This window comes from Oryzias latipes, chromosome 23, assembly GCF_053564925.1.
Source record: "Oryzias latipes strain Hd-rR chromosome 23, Olatipes_Hd-rR_3.1".
NCBI classification, from domain to species: Eukaryota; Metazoa; Chordata; class Actinopteri; order Beloniformes; family Adrianichthyidae; genus Oryzias; species Oryzias latipes.
In genome coordinates, this window is record NC_136259.1 from 526,151 (window position 1) to 542,113 (window position 15,963).

Consider the following 15,963-nt stretch of genomic DNA (forward strand, 5'->3'; position numbering starts at 1 on the left):
TAGGAAAATGTGATTCCTTCTCCCAAAAACCAGCTGACATTCTGCACTTCCTGCTGTAACTAACTGGCTCTTATCATAAGTTGCTGGTCAGTTGGTTTTTGGTTGAAACATTTTCCAATAAAGCTTTAAGACAAATCATCATTTGAGATACGGTGGTCCCTCACTATGTCGCTATTCATCTTTTGCAGTCTGGCTGGTTTTTTCCGAAGGACATAGCTTCTGCAGAGCGGCAGTAGTTCATCAGAAAGTCACGTGTGAGCTGTTGGTGCAGAGAAAGCCCGCCCCCCAACCCACCTCCATAGCTGAGAGCTTGGAGGATGAAGATTGTGGCCCCCCCATTAACTGTAAATGAGAGCTGCACTGAAGGACCCCCTCCCCCTTTTCCCGGATCAATTCAATCATTGATTTATCTCATTTTTAATTTTTTCTTTTTAATCATGTAGATCGTTTTGATTGGCTTCTGCCTCAGACAGATTGACGAGGTTGGATTGTAGGAATAGAAATCAATTAAATCAATTAATCGATTCATTGTTGCACCCCTTAATTTCCTTAACATGTGTCCTTCATCATCAGAAAAGGCCAGAAGAGTATGTTACAAGCACCAAGACACAACTTTCATCCCAGTGTGTCTTTAAAGGCGATGCCAACACACAAACTGTAAAACCAAATCATGCAGCTTTCAAAACCTGCTTTCACCTGGCCTCACCTGGCCTCACACCTGGCCTCACACCTGGCCTCACCTGGCCTCACACCTGGCCTCACCTGGCCTCACACCTGGCTTCACACCTGGCCTCACCTGGCCTCACACCTGGCCTCACCTGACCTCACACCTGGTCTCACACCTGGCCTCCCCTGGTAGCTGCCATTCACTGAAACAGGCGCTGAAATGCGGTCTAGAAACAAATTGGAGGGAAAGGTTTTCTGCTCATTTGCTTCCATAACATTCCTCTGCCCTGCGACAGACTGGCGACCTGTCCAGGGCGTCCCCTGCCTTCGCCCACAAGTGGCCGGGATAGGCTCCAGCAGCCCTGTGACCCCGAAAGGGACTAAAGGGAATAGAAAATGAATGAATGAACATTCCTCTGCTGCTACCAAAAGGAAACCCATCTGTTCCATGAGAAAAAGATGATGCTTTTGGGTCTTAACACGTGAAATGCCTGATCCCAGGGTCTGAAGGGAATTTGGGGGTATGAGTGTGGGGGGTATTTCCCTTTCACACATGCACACGGGAGGTGTGTCTTCATGCTCACAGGGGGGAGCTACATGGTAGAAGTAGCATGGGGGTAACCATGACAACAGCTGTCAGCCAATCGGGGTCACTTGGCAGACCTGAATGACAGTTGTGTGTCATTTTTTTATTCAGTAAGGGATGCCATCCGTGGTATTTGTGGCTTCACATGTTCTGGTTTTTCTGTTCTTTCCTTTCCTCTCCAGGTGTGACACCCCCCCCCCTCCCATTTTCCCGCCTTTCTCTTTTTTTAAATCCTTTTTCTCTTTTTCATCCTTCTTTCCTCTCTTCTTTATTAGCCTCCTCCCTACTTTTCAATTAAGGAATATATGCAGGGATACTTTCAAGCTGCCTGAAGAGGCCACGTCCCTGACAGCACGTTACCTTGACAACACAACGGCCCCCCACCCCACCCAAACCCCTCTTACACTGCAGAAATAAATTGGGTTTTTAGTCCACTGCTTAGACGAGCAGAGAAGGGAGAGAAGAGCAGAACAAGGAACAAGATGATTAGAGGAAATAAAGAAAAAACATAAAAGAGGATTACTGACAGAATGATATGAGACGAAAGAGTGAAGGCGTTTTACATGAAAGAGCACAGCGGGGGGGCGGACAATCAGTCTCATTAGCTTTCCCCAACTTATTTGCATGGAAATAGTCTGCTTTCCTTTGAGATTAATTAGCTGTACTGTGGAAAATGGACACTTTGTAATAAAGTTTAACCTCTGCATTAACAAAATGAGAATAGATATCCCCAGTCTCCGTGCTCCACTACATTCTGCTGCATCCACTTGCAGACACATAGATCTCTGCAAGTCTTCCTTTTCCTCATCCGAGCTGGCATCAGGCTCAAACCTGTACGGCTGGAAATCTCCAATGTTGCTCACCCCTTTCTGTTGCATCACTTATACTATCTTGGGGTAGTAAGAGGATGTAAGCTAGTGGGAGAGCATAAAAACAAAGGGATGATGGGAAATTAGCAAAGGCTTACTTTTGCGCCAACAGTCCCACCCACAACTCAGAAGCGAATTGCTGATGAAATCCTGCCGCTCTGTACAAACTATGTGCTAGAAAACAATGCCGTTTTTTAATTTGGCTAAAAGCGGCGTGGTCAAACAAAGTATCGTGTAAAAACACAGACTTTGGTGCTTCTTTTTGGTGCATTGTTACGTATAAGTCAATCACTTGTATTCTAGTCAGTTTTCTATGCCATTCTAGCCAATAATATGACCTTTCCAGCAAAGGGTGGGTGGTCTCATATAAGAACGGATGAAGCTGCAAGGCAGTCAACATGCCAAAGGCGAAGCGACAAATGTTTAGCTGCACTTAACAGAAAAAGATTCTAATTCAGCGACCTGATGGATAAGTCTCAAGGTGAACGCTGAAAACACAATCCCGCCACTAAGGGAACCAAAAGAAAGCAAGACTGGTGGCTTGGGTCTGACTGATGTCCCGTAAACAGCCCTGTCGGCATGCCAGTAGATCACGAAATAAACAACATATCTTTGCAAGCGCATGCCACGTCTGGGCACGGTGCAGTTTGGTTTTTCTGTTTTCCAACAAAACCAAAACTGAAATCCCTTTTGAGTAGGTATCTCATGATATGATACAATCATTGATAAGTTGGTAAACATTGGTATCATAGCCACAGTGGATACACATTTTCTTCATAATAGTAATGATAGTATCTTTTCTAGAGTGGTCAGCTTACACTGCCTCTGCTTACTTTTTTTTATGTTCTGTGACATTACATTTTTTTATGTACCCTCCTTTGGTTCTTCAAAGTAAACGACCCTGGGAGTATTTCAGGCAGGCAGCTCAGCAGTGCGTTTACCTGGTTACTCCTTCCTGAGGGCGGTTCAGTCTAATCAACTCACCTGTTCAGCGTCCTACTTAAGTCCAGGTGCGGTCCAATCCCTTCTTCTATTTCCGCGAGCTCTGCGTTCGTCACTGGTTCTCCATGCTCGCTGTTCTCCTTCTCGCTTTTTTCGGCATCATGATGTCTTCCCCCCATTCCTTTACAGAATCGATCGTCCCCCTTCTTCTGATGTGGGGGCATCCGTCTTCCCCGCGTCTTCCCCTCCGTCTTTTGGCGCCGCAGCACTCGCGCTTCAAGCATGCGTCTACGGGGTCAGCGTCCTGCGGTGTTCGGGTACTCTGAAGCTTGAGGCTTTTTCTTGCTCGCAGCCCTTCTTGGTTCTCTGCTCGACCCGGTGACATCACGCCCCTAAGGACCCTGGGAATTGCAGTTCCTTTTCTTAAAAGGAACGATGGGCACCTGGTTTGGTTTTTGCTGTGTGGCTCTGCGTCATCTGGTTATCGTTTCAGGGATTGTGGGGTCTTTTCCGTGGTTGTGAGGGCTGGCGGTCCTCGTCTGGACGGGTTTCTCATGCTGGCTGAATTCGTTGTGGCTTTTGGTGTTTTTCTCTGTTGCTGTATGTTATTTAGGAGCTGGATTTGAATCTTACCCATCATTCGATGCTGGCTTTGTAATGGTGGCTCTCTGTTTTGTTTCTTTTCTGTTGAAGCTGCTGTGTACTGTACATTGGATAGATTAACCAGCATTTGGATTGGTCCGTTGTTGGACCTGTCTCTCATCTGTGGACATTTTACGTGTCATTGGTCTCTCTATGCAGCATCTGTGGCTCCTTTCTCATTTTATTTTGCTTGGTCCGGAAACAGCGATCCTCGTGTCGTCACCACCGCATGCTCAGCATCTGGTTCTGCTCCACCCTTCCTCCCTTGGGGCCGGCGGGTGTGTGGACAGCCACCCCAATCTGTGTTCCCCAGAGAGTCCAGCCCTAGCCTTTGGGTAACTACCATCAGCCATCCTTGTAAATGAGTCAGCTTTGTACGCGTCCCTGTTTCTCAACCTAACACATATTTTGTTATTTTCTCTCTTTGGTTGTTTCAGGGGTTTCTAGCTGGTTTGTGGGGGCTACGTGATGGGCTCTTTCCAGGGCCCTGTTTTTGGAGTCAGCCCCTAAGGGTGGCCTCTCGCAAGTATTCAGGTTTGGAGCGATAAATCAGACCTTTCTGCGCCTCGCAGTTCATCCATTCTGGGCATCGGCGCCTAATTCCTCGTGATCCTTTCTATTTTGTTTTTTGCACTTCGGCTGACCTTGCCATCTCCATGATGATTTCCACCGGACGCGGTGCATGGCTGGGGAAGGCGGATACCCCAGATGTTCTCACTGTTCTGCCTCTCCATCCCTCCCAGTGGCGTCTTCTTGGCGTTAGGTGGCGCTCAAAGTATTATTTATTGGTTTACCTTTCCAATATCCCTTTCTACTACATTTGTCAGAAGGCCTGTGCTGGAAATTGCATAATCCTATGGGCTCTCCTTAAGTTTTGCATCTTCTTGATGTTTTCGGTGGTCGATTTTCCTCCTTTATCCCTGGACATTGCATCTCTATGGTCGCGACTCGTTTTCGAACTTGGGTTTCCGCTTTATCTAAGTAAGACGTATGGTCCTCCGCCCGTCTGGATTTATTTTCTGCCATGGTTTTCTAGTTCATTGATGCAAGCCTCTCTTCCCACTATGAAGTCCCTCGCATTCGTTTTTTCAATCTTTGGATGTATAAAAAGGGATTTTTGTCGCTGTTGGGCCACCTGAATTTTGCTAAGTGCATTATTCCCCACGGTCATTTCTTGTTCCAGGTAGTTCAGTCCCAGACCTCCGTGTTCCTTGTTCTGGATGTTTCTCTGTCTTGCGTTTCTGGTCTCTCCTTCTCGATGCTTGGAGTGGTGTTTCGTTATGACGATGACTTATTTGGGTCTTTGGTCTCCCTCCACTTGTTTTCTGTGGCTGTGCCTCCGTTGGTTTTGGGGGGAATTTTATGAAGAGTGGTTTATGAATGTCCGGCCGCCAGAAATTTAGGATGTTGAACCCAAAATCCACAGCTCTAATGGTCCATTAAGGGATTATGGTGTTCTGAGAGAATACAGCCGTGGAGATTATTACAAAGGTTGTTTCAAGAAGTGCGATGATAAGTAGTTTAATGGGTCATCAGTTGACATGGTTTAGTATTTAAATAACTTTATACTATGAAAAAATTTTATGTGTGTCCTGGTTGTGGAAACTACGTATATCACTGTCGCGCTCTAGCTTCAGTTCCAAGAGTTAAATTTGGTGTCAGCAAGCCAATCTTCAACCTGCCCTGCTTTCAAGCAGATGGCACTCGACTAAGAGTATCTCCAGTTAGAGACTTATTGTCATCCGCCTCTAAATGCATGAAGTTCAGCCAGTTTAAATACTATCAAAACATACGGGCCCTCATGGATCTCAAATTGTTCTTCATTTGCAGTATCAAGACACCCCTTTGCCAATTAATATTTAAGTTATCTGTGCTCTTGTTGTCCACCTATTTGAGAACCGCTGATATCAAGTACAAAACATCAAATCCAGCCGAGCTGCCGTCCATTGCTACGTGGGATGTCGACCTTCCTCATCTACGAATCTCCTTGATCCTTGGATACCCTTCCATTCGCCTGCTCCTCGATGGCTTTCTAAAGGTGCGTCCCTCCGGAAATGACAAAAGGTTACTTCTCTCTACCATTGGTGCATATAACATTTTGGTGGTAAGATTACGTGCAGGTTCCAATTTTCACTGTCAATTCTCTGTTGGAATCTGTGCTCTGATGGTTTTCTATGGTGCAGTGAATACACAAATAGAACCTTCTTTTTAAACTCACTACTTGATTTCACTTTCTCAGATATGTTATTTAAAAGCACCTTTATTCCCTTTATCTCAAGCATTCTAAAACTGATCAGTTTCTAAGTGTTTAATATATAACATATATTCATTGCCAAGACTGATACTGCTTTTGTCTTTATCCATGCATCACTTGCTGAGCCTGTGACCCCCTACTCCCCGGTGAGCACTTCAGTTTTGGTGGATGATGTAAAACCCTTGACAAAGTTGGATTGCTTCCAAGTTCCACAGTCTCTGCTCTCTGCTTCCCTGCAGATCGTTGCCCCTGCACTCCTTGAGAATTGGAGCTGCATCGACGGCTGCACTCCACGTATCTATTTCTGCACTGAAAGTGATGGGGCGGTGGACCTCCTCCACCTTTCAAAGAGACTTCAGAATTGAATCAACCACTATATTAGAAGCAGAAAGGAAAATAATTTCTTGGATTATGGATGTTTGAATACAATATTTTGCAAGATGGAAGCCTTGAATTTGGGATTTTCTTAAGCTTGTATTATAATATGACAAATGGAAGCATCTAATTTATGACCGTTAAGCTCGTATCATTGTACTTCAGATGGAAGCGTCATATTTATGGATGTTACTTAAGCTCGTACGATGGTATCCCAGTAGAATTTTTGGATGTTAAGCTTCGTGTCGTCTTATAGGTTTGGCTCATGGCAGTTTCAATTTATAGTTACCTACAGCGTCTTTCTTGACGGATTGGCTCCACGTTCAATTTGCTGGCTCTTTTTCTCTTCTATCTAGATAGTGTGTTCCCTTCGTGGCGCTGTACTCGAACGGGAGCGGCTCAACAGTCAAAGGTGCCAGGTCACACATACAGTGATGAGAGTCAAGCAAGGAAATAATCCCTGAACTTTTCTTTAAAGCGATATGGCGGGCGCGGAGCGAAATTTTTGAAAAATACATGGTCTTAGATGAATTCTGGTACATTCTGGCAGCTAGTTATACACTTCTTAATCAAGAAACTAAGACTAATTGGAGCATCATGATTTGGCATTCAAACCCCTTGTTTGACTTGCCAATAAGGACTTGCTGGTCCTATGATACTATGATATTCAATGAAAGTACCTCATTTATTTGTATATGTTTCTGCTTTAGAAATACTGTTTTCTCAAACTATAATTACATCAAAATATGGGATCTGCTTTAAACTATCTTTCTATAACATAATACATCAATTCTTCATCTACGAGGGGGGGGGGGGGGGTTCTCCTGGTCAATGGGGCACTGATCAAAGAAATAAAGAAGAAGATCCCAGACCAGATTTAACAAACTACTACAAACGGTACATACAAACCATTCACAGATTTGACATAAATGGCAATTTCAAACAATGTATAAGCATGTTTTAAACCATGGTCAGTTACAAAAGCAATACATATTAACCAGGTTTTAGTCCTTAACTCTTTTTTTTTCTCGATTTGGATCGCTTTTTCTCACAAAAAGCGTACTATATGTTACGTGATATATATATGCTGATCGTCCCGATGGGTGGAACAAAGCATCAGTTTTAGTTGCTTTCTCATCCAAAAGCAACTAAAACGTCCCGTCATTGGTCAATAGGCCGGGAAGACGAAGACAAGATAGTTGCGCCCATAGTGAAAGCAATCCACGGAGAAATATAGAAAATAAAGCGAAAATTCGCCGATTTCATACATTTTTTTCATCCGGGAAGCGATTTGTCCGTAGAGATCAGGTCTTTATTTCCCAGAAGATACGATCAGTTTGCTCAAAAACCCGGATTTCCGGGAATTCCCGGAAGACTTTCATCACTGCACATAGCAGTTTCACTAGATAGTGTGTTCCTTTCGTGGTATTGTACTCGAACGGGAGCAGCCCAACAGTCAATGGTGCCACATCACACATAGCAGTCATACTTGTCTGTTTGAATATGGAATGCGTCCTAAATACACTTCATCTGACTTAATCACACATAATACTGATCTTAACATTCACTTTCTCTTCAAACTCTTGCTGATCTCCATTTTGGTTTTGGTGGTTAGTTTAACACCCAAAGTTTTCTATGGAGATCTTTGTTTTATGAATCTGAACGAAGCCTTAAGCCAAACTGAAAGACATATGGAATAAATCTTCTGTACTGCATGAGTTGTCTGACTGAAATATACATTTTGTACAATAGTGATGTGCGAGTCATGAACGAATCGTTCAAAACTCACAAGTCGCTTTACTGACTTGTAAAATCATGATTCATCTTCCCAACCGACTCATTAACTGATTCATTTCCTTCCACCACTAACTACCTGCATTTGTAGAAAAGTATCCAGCTTAGATTGCGACATCACTAGTTTTTCCTCTCTGTTGAGAAGTAAAAACTCTCACAACACAAAAGGCTCACTCATTGGCCCTGAGCAACACTGCTCTGCTAACAACATGGTGCAGTTCCTCATCCCTTCTTCCCGAAGAGCTAAGAGCCAGCTCTCTGGGTCTGAGCTGAACCGTAGGAACAAGTACGATTCAGGACCTGTAACTCTGGACCAATCACTGAACAATTCACCTCCAGACGAGCTGAATCGTATGAACGCGTAGCCTCTGATTTATGACTCAGAGCTCACTGGATCATTGAACTGTATCTCGCTCCGGACTGATTCATGAATCAGGACTTATAACTCAGAATCAGAATCTTCTATTGTCATTATGCAGTGCACAGCAAATTTATTTTCCAGAAGCTCTTTTTAATAAATACCTATAAAAGTCAGAAAGACAGTACAGTAAAAAAAAGGAATGGTTATTGCATTTAATGTTGAAGTACAGCCAGAGCACGTCACAGTGTATTGACGGGGGCTAGAGGGCTATGTTAAGTCTGTGAGGGGGGTCACAAGTGTGTGACTGTCAAGGTTGAGTCGGGACACAAATGCAGGACAGCGAAAAGAGCTTCAAAAGCAAACAAGGTTTAATCACAATAGTACTTGAAATGACTGAAGCGAACTTACAAAACGACCCAGTGACAAGAAACAAACAGACCAGGGTTTAAATACACAAATGGGAATGACAAACAGGTGAGCAGACAGGTGCCGGTGATGACTGGTGAAGTTACCTAGTGAAACAGTGAGCCCTGAAAGGAAGTAACAAAATAAAAGCCCAAAACCGGAAGTGAGAAAACACCCACCAAACCCGCCCTGGCTCCGGCTCCTGACAATACCCTTCCCTCAAGGGGCGCCTCTGGGCGCACCACCAGGCTTGTCAGGGTGCCGCTTGTGGAAGTCCTTAAGCATGCCCTTATCTAAGATCCTTGACGTAGGCTCCCAGGACCTCTCCTCAGGTCCATAACCCTTCCAATCCACCAGGTATTGAAGGCCCCGACCTCGACGTCTGACGTCCATAATGCGCTTGATCGTCCAAGCGGGCAAACCGTCGATGATGCGGGGTGGTGGTGGTTGGGCGGGCGCGGGCTGGAGAGGACTCGTGATGTAAGGCTTGACCTGGGAAACATGAAACACAGGATGCACTCGCATGGTTCGTGGCAGACGCAAGCGGACTGCCACAGGGTTGATGACCTTCTCCACCACAAATGGCCCGATGAACTTGGGCGCGAGTTTCCTTGACTCCGTCCGCAGCTTGATGTTGGAGGTGGACAGGAGAACCGACTGACCCGGCGTGTAGGTGGGTGCCGGTAGCCGGTGCCGATCAGCCAGTCTCTTGTTTGCTGCAGACGAGCGTAGGAGTGCTGCACGAGCCTCCCTCCAGATGCGTCGACAGCGTCGGTAAAGGTGTTGCACCGAAGGCACGGCCACCTCCCTCTCCTGCTCAGGGAATAATGGTGGTTGGTAGCCCAGGGAACCCTCAAACGGGGACATACCCGAAGCTGATGACGTCAAGGCATTATGGGCATACTCCACCCAGGGCAGGAGGGTGCTCCATGACGACTGGTGACGGGAGCAGACGCACCGGAGGGCCACCTCAAGGTCCTGGTTAGTCCTCTCCGCCTGCCCGTTAGTCTGGGGATGGAAGCCTGAGGAGAGACTGGCCGAGGGACCAAAGGCCGCACAGAAAGCCTTCCAAACCTGTGACACAAACTGTGGCCCACGGTCAGAAACAATGTCCACTGGTATTCCATGTAGTCTGAACACATGTACGACAATGAGCCTGGCTGTTTCAGGGGCAGACGGCAGTTTCCTCAGAGGCACGAAGTGGGCTGCCTTAGAGAAACGATCCACCACAGTCATAACCACCGTCTTGCCAGCGGACGGAGGCAGTCCCGTGACGAAATCCAACGCTACATGTGACCAAGGACGACTCGGGACAGGTAAGGGATGTAACAACCCAGGTGGTGGTTGAGTGCTGACCTTATTTTGGGCGCAGATCATACAGGCCGAAACAAATTCCTTGGCATCCCTAGCCAAACCGGGCCACCAGAAACTGCGACGCAAGAAGGTGATAGTCCTGTGCACTCCGGGATGACAGGTGAACCGTGTAGCATGGGCCCACTGGAGGGCCTGGCTCCTCATGGCCCTTGGGACATAAAGTCTGTTAGGAGGACCCCCCCCAGGGTCTGGCTCGTGGTTCTGGGCGTCCTTAATGTCCTTCTCTAACCGCCAGGAGAGAGCACCCAGAACACAAGCGGTGGGTATTATCGTCTGAGGGGTCTGAACCTCAACTAAGGGCTCCGACTGTCGGGAAAGGGCATCAGGTTTCACGTTCTTGGAGCCAGGGCGATAGGACACCACAAAATCAAAACGAGCAAAGAAAAGTGACCACCGTGCCTGTCTTGGGTTCAGCCGTTTTGCGGTCCGGATATAAGACAAGTTTTTATGATCCGTCCAGACCACAAAAGGCTGACCCGCCCCCTCTAACCAATGCCTCCACTCCTCCAGCGCCAGTTTAATGGCCAAAAGTTCTTTATCCCCGACGTCATACCCCATCTCCGCAGGAGTAAGCCTGCGGGAAAAAAAAGCACAGGGGTGCAGTTTGTTGTCCTCCTTATGTAGCTGGGACAATACCGCACCAACCCCCACGTCTGAGGCGTCGACCTCCACAATAAATTGGACGGAGGGATCCGGCTGAACGAGCACCGGCGCCGTAGTGAACAGGTGTTTAAGTTTACAAAAAGCAGCCTCAGCGGCTTCAGTCCAGCGAAACGGGGATGAGGTAGAGGTCAAGCCAGTAAGTGGAGCCGCAACTGAACTATAATGACGGATGAAGCGACGTAAGTAATTGGCGAACCCCAGGAACCTCTGTAACTGCTTACGGGACTCTGGAGTAGGCCAGTTGACCACAGCACTAATCTTGGCGGGTTCCGGACGAACCTCCCCCTCAGCAATCACAAAGCCCAAAAATGACACGCTGGGGGAGTGGAACTCACATTTTTCAGCCTTGACAAACAACTTGTTCTCCAGGAGCCGCTGGAGGACCAGGCGAACATGCCGCCTATGTTCGTTGAGGTTCCTGGAGAAAACAAGAATGTCGTCAAGGTAAACAAACACAAAATGATGTATGTAATCTCGGAGCACGTCATTTATGAGTCTCTGGAATACCGCCGGAGCATTAGAAAGTCCAAAAGGCATTACTAGGTATTCATAATGTCCCAGGGGAGTGGTGAAAGCGGTCTTCCACTCATCGCCTTTCCTTATGCGCACCAAATGGTATGCATTTCGCAGGTCCAACTTGGTGAACACCCGCGCCATCTGCAGAGACTCGAACGCGGAGTTCATAAGAGGCAGGGGATACCTGTCTTTAATAGTTATGGCGTTGAGCCCCCGAAAATCAATACAAGGACGCAGCGTCCCGTCCTTCTTGCCCACGAAAAAGAAACCTGCTCCAACAGGCGATGAGGAGGGTCTTATGAGGCCCGCCCGGAGAGAGTCAGTGATGTACCGGTCCATGGCCCCTCTCTCAGGTTTAGATAGACTGTAGAGATGACTCCTGGGAAGGGCGGCTCCAGGCAACAGTTCAATAGCGCAGTCGTAAGGCCTGTGTGGGGGTAAGGAAAGAGCTCGCGACTTAGAAAATACCTCTCTCAGATCGCGGTATTCAGGCGGAACACTGGAGAGGTCAGGTGAGGGCGGCTGCCCTACCGGGTCGGCGGAGTCAGCCCCTGGATACCGAGCTGAACGCAGACAGACTCCATGACAGTCATCACTCCAACTCACAATACGGTTAGTAGGCCAATCTATATGGGGATTATGGAGAAGGAGCCAAGAAAAACCTAACACTACAGGATTATGGGAGGACTCGAAAAGATAGAATTCTGTGTGCTCGTGATGATTTCCAGACAAAATGAGGTGAACGGGCTCAGTAATTTGGTTAACAGTAGCAACTGACTCACCATTAAGGGAAATGACCTTCAATGGATGGGAAAGGGACCTGGTCCTGAGACCGATCTGTCTGGCCAGCTCTGCATCCATAAGGTTCCGTTCGGACCCAGAATCTAATAACGCCTGAATGGAAAACCCCTTACCCTCAGAAAAAATTTGCCCCTTCAAAATACAGGAAGTGGATGTAACACTAGTGGGCGCTTGACCCCCGCTCGTCAATGTGCCCACTCTTAAGGACGAGCAGAGGCTTTTGGGCAATCCTTACAGAAATGACCCCGCCGACCACAGTAAAGACACTCACCCGCCGCCATCCGCCGTCTGCGTTCAGTGGGAGATAACCGACCACGCCCTAGCTGCATGGGCTCCTCCGATGGTGCTGCCGGAACGGCTGTGGAGGTGACAGAAGATGAGTGAGTGGTAATACGACCATGGTCAACTGGGGACACCCTGTACGAGGCACCCGCCTCGCGGCGACCTCGCCGACGGTCCTGCAGCCGATTGTCAATACGAATGGCCAAAGCAATGAGCGGCTCCAGAGAAGAGGGCAACTCCAAAGGAGCCAAATGGTCCTTTAACTCCTCCGATAATCCCTCCAAAAACGCGTCTGTGAGCGCTGCGGGGTTCCACCCGCTCTCAGCAGCGAGAGTCCGGAACTCGATGGCATACTCTGCCACCCGGCGGTCCCCCTGAGTCAGCCGCATCAGCGCCCGCGCCGCCTCCCTGCCGGGTTTCGTATGTTGAAAAACCAGGGAAAATGCCTCTAGAAAGGCAGGGAGTGATGAGCAGGTCTCCCCCCCACGTTGCCACTCCGCAGTGGCCCACGCTCCGGCTCTGTCGGAGAGGTGAGAGATGATGAACGCCACTTTGGAGCGGTCCGTGGGAAATTTAGCAGCCTGCAACTCGAAGTGAAGTTCACACTGGGTGACGAACGCTCGACAGTCCCCGGAGTCGCCAGAAAATCTCTCAGGACGTGCCAGTCGAATCCCCGAACTGGAAGACGTCTGGACCGGAACCACCGGGGCGGGCACAGGAGGGGATGGATGAGATGGAAGCGGCTGCTGGATCTGTCTAGCCAAGGCATCAAGGCGGTTGCCGATTAAGCTCAGCTGCTGCTCCTGGCGCCCCGACATCTCCAACATCCCTCGTCGAAGGCAGTTCAGCTGCTCCTCCTGCTGACTGATGATCCAATCCCGGTCACTGCTCTGGGCTCGTGCGCTCTCCGCGTCTGCTGTGTCCATGGTGACTGGGTCGTAATGTCAAGGTTGAGTCGGGACACAAATGCAGGACAGCGAAAAGAGCTTCAAAAGCAAACAAGGTTTAATCACAATAGTACTTGAAATGACTGAAGCGAACTTACAAAACGACCCAGTGACAAGAAACAAACAGACCAGGGTTTAAATACACAAATGGGAATGACAAACAGGTGAGCAGACAGGTGCCGGTGATGACTGGTGAAGTTACCTAGTGAAACAGTGAGCCCTGAAAGGAAGTAACAAAATAAAAGCCCAAAACCGGAAGTGAGAAAACACCCACCAAACCCGCCCTGGCTCCGGCTCCTGACAGTGACTGGGGGAGGGAGGGGGTTGGATGGACTTCACAGCTCTGGGGAAGAAGCTGTTCCTCAGTCTCTTCATGTGGGTCCTGATGCTCCTTTGTCTCTTTCCAGAGGGAAGATGTACAAATAGTTGGTGTCCCGGATGGGCGGGGTCTGCAGCTATACGAACAGCCTTCTAGGTGGGCGGGATCTGCACCTATACGACCAGCATTCTGGGTGGGCGGGGTCTGCAGTTATAAAACCAGCCTTCTGGGTGGGCGGGGTCTGCAGTTACAAAACCAGCCTTCTGGGTGGGCGGGGCCTGCAGTTATACGACCAGCCTTCTGGGTGGGCGGGGTCTGCAGTTATAAAACCAGCCTTCTGGGTGGGCGGGGTCTGCAATTATACGACCAGCCTTCTGGGTGGGCGGGGTCTGCAGTTATAAAACCAGCCTTCTGGGTGGGCGGGGTCTGCAGTTACAAAACCAGCCTTCTGGGTGGGCGGGGTCTGCAGTTACAAAACCAGTCTTCTGGGTGGGCGGGGTCTGCAATTATACAACCAGCCTTCTGGGTGGGCGGGATCTGCAGCTATATGATCACCCTTCTGGGTGGGCGGGGTCTGCAGTTATAAAACCAGCCTTCTGGGTGGGCGGGGTCTGCAGTTACAAAACCAGCCTTCTGGGTGGGCGGGGTCTGCAGTTACAAAACCAGCCTTCTGGGTGGGCGGGGTCTGCAATTATACAACCAGCCTTCTGGGTGGGCGGGGTCTGCAGCTATATGATCACCCTTCTGGGTGGGCGGGGTCTGCAGCTATATGATCAGCCTTCTGGGTGGGCGGGGTCTGCAGGTATATGATCAGCCTTCTGGGTGGGCGGGGTCTGCAGCTATATGATCAGCCTTCTGGGTGGGCGGGGTCTGCATTTATATGACCAGCCTTCCGTCGGACCCGGCTGTCGTACACTGAGTAGAGTTGTGGGAGACGTCCCCCCACAATCTCTTGTGCGGTTTTCACCACCCGGGCCAAGTCCTTCCTGTTTTGAGCGGTGCAGCTCCGGTACCACACCGTGGCACTCAGACAGAGGATGCTCTCGATGGTGGCTCTGTGGAAGTTTCCTAGTACTTGTGTTGAGAGTTCAGTCCCCTTAAGCTTCCTGAGGAAAAAGAGTCTCTGTTGAGCCTTCTTCATCAGGTGGGACGTATCAGCGACCAGGTGAGGTCGGATGTGATGTGGATCCCCAGGAACTTGATGTGGTCCACATGCTCCACCATCTCCCCATGAATGAGGAGGGGGGTGTACCACCTTCCTGGACCTTCTGAAGTCCAAAATGACCTCCTTGGTCTTGGAGGTGTTTAGGATGAGGTTGTTGTCGACACACCGTCCTGTTAGGTGCTGGACCTCCTCTCTGTAGTGGGTCTCATCGTTGTTCTATGAGACCCACTACAGTGGTGTCATCAGCAAACTTTACAACCATGTTTGTGGGATGAATAGCAGACCAGTCATGGGTGAACAGAGTGAAGAGGGCGGGGCTGAGGACACAGCCCTGTGGTGTACCTGTGTTCAGGATCAGTGTGGATGATGTTGAGTCCCCGATTCTCACCACTTGAGGCCTGTTGGTGAGAAAGTCCCTGATCCAGACGCACAGAGAGGCAGGCAGTCCCAGGTTGTGAAGTTTATCCGACCAAATCACTGAACGAGTAGCCAATGATTCATGACTAAGAGTTCACTGAGTAGCGCCTGGCTCCCAGCTGAATCATGATTCAGCAATCACTGAGCAGTGCACAGAAGACTAGCCACAGGTAATTCACTGCACACATGGGTTTCATTGCAGACTCATACACATGGTCTGTGCTCTTTTTTTAAAGATGTCGGTTTTTAGTGTATGAATAACTAACATGTGTGCAGTTTTTGTAAAACCTTACTTTTTTGGATTATTTTAATCGCAAAAAAACTAAAAGTCTTCAATATTACCTTCCATGTTCAGCCATGAATCATGTTTAAATACAACAAAGTTAAAACGCAAACAGCCAAGACATACCAAATATCTTCCAATAGTAGCCCTAACATTTATTTTAAAATATTTTCCGATGGCTTAGCGTTCCAAAAACTCCAACAGTTTTTAGAGATTGGAGATCAGCTTCACCTCCCATATTGGTGATTGGTAAACTAGAGTTATTTGGTAGTAAAATGCAGCATGGTTCCATAATTATGACA

The 15,963-nt window shown here is 48.3% G+C and overlaps 1 protein-coding gene across 5 annotated transcripts in view; it reads right to left on the minus strand.

Moving 5' to 3' along the window:
* LOC101158741 (copine-8) overlaps positions 1-15,963 on the minus strand; it is a 126,090-nt gene that overhangs the window by 85,247 nt on the left and 24,880 nt on the right. The window contains exons 1-2 of one of the 5 annotated variants that reach the window (XM_078941878.1): positions 12,520-12,611; positions 8,884-11,874 (exon numbers count right to left, since the gene is read on the minus strand). The exons of 3 other annotated variants lie outside the window; for them this stretch is intronic. In XM_078941878.1, coding sequence (XP_078798004.1) covers positions 9,114-11,786 — 2,673 coding nt within the window. In that variant the 5' untranslated portion in view covers positions 11,787-11,874; positions 12,520-12,611 and the 3' untranslated portion in view covers positions 8,884-9,113. Of the gene's footprint in view, positions 1-8,883; positions 11,875-12,519; positions 12,612-15,963 lie in introns of those variants that run through there. One more of the 5 variants, XM_078941880.1, reaches the window with a different exon arrangement.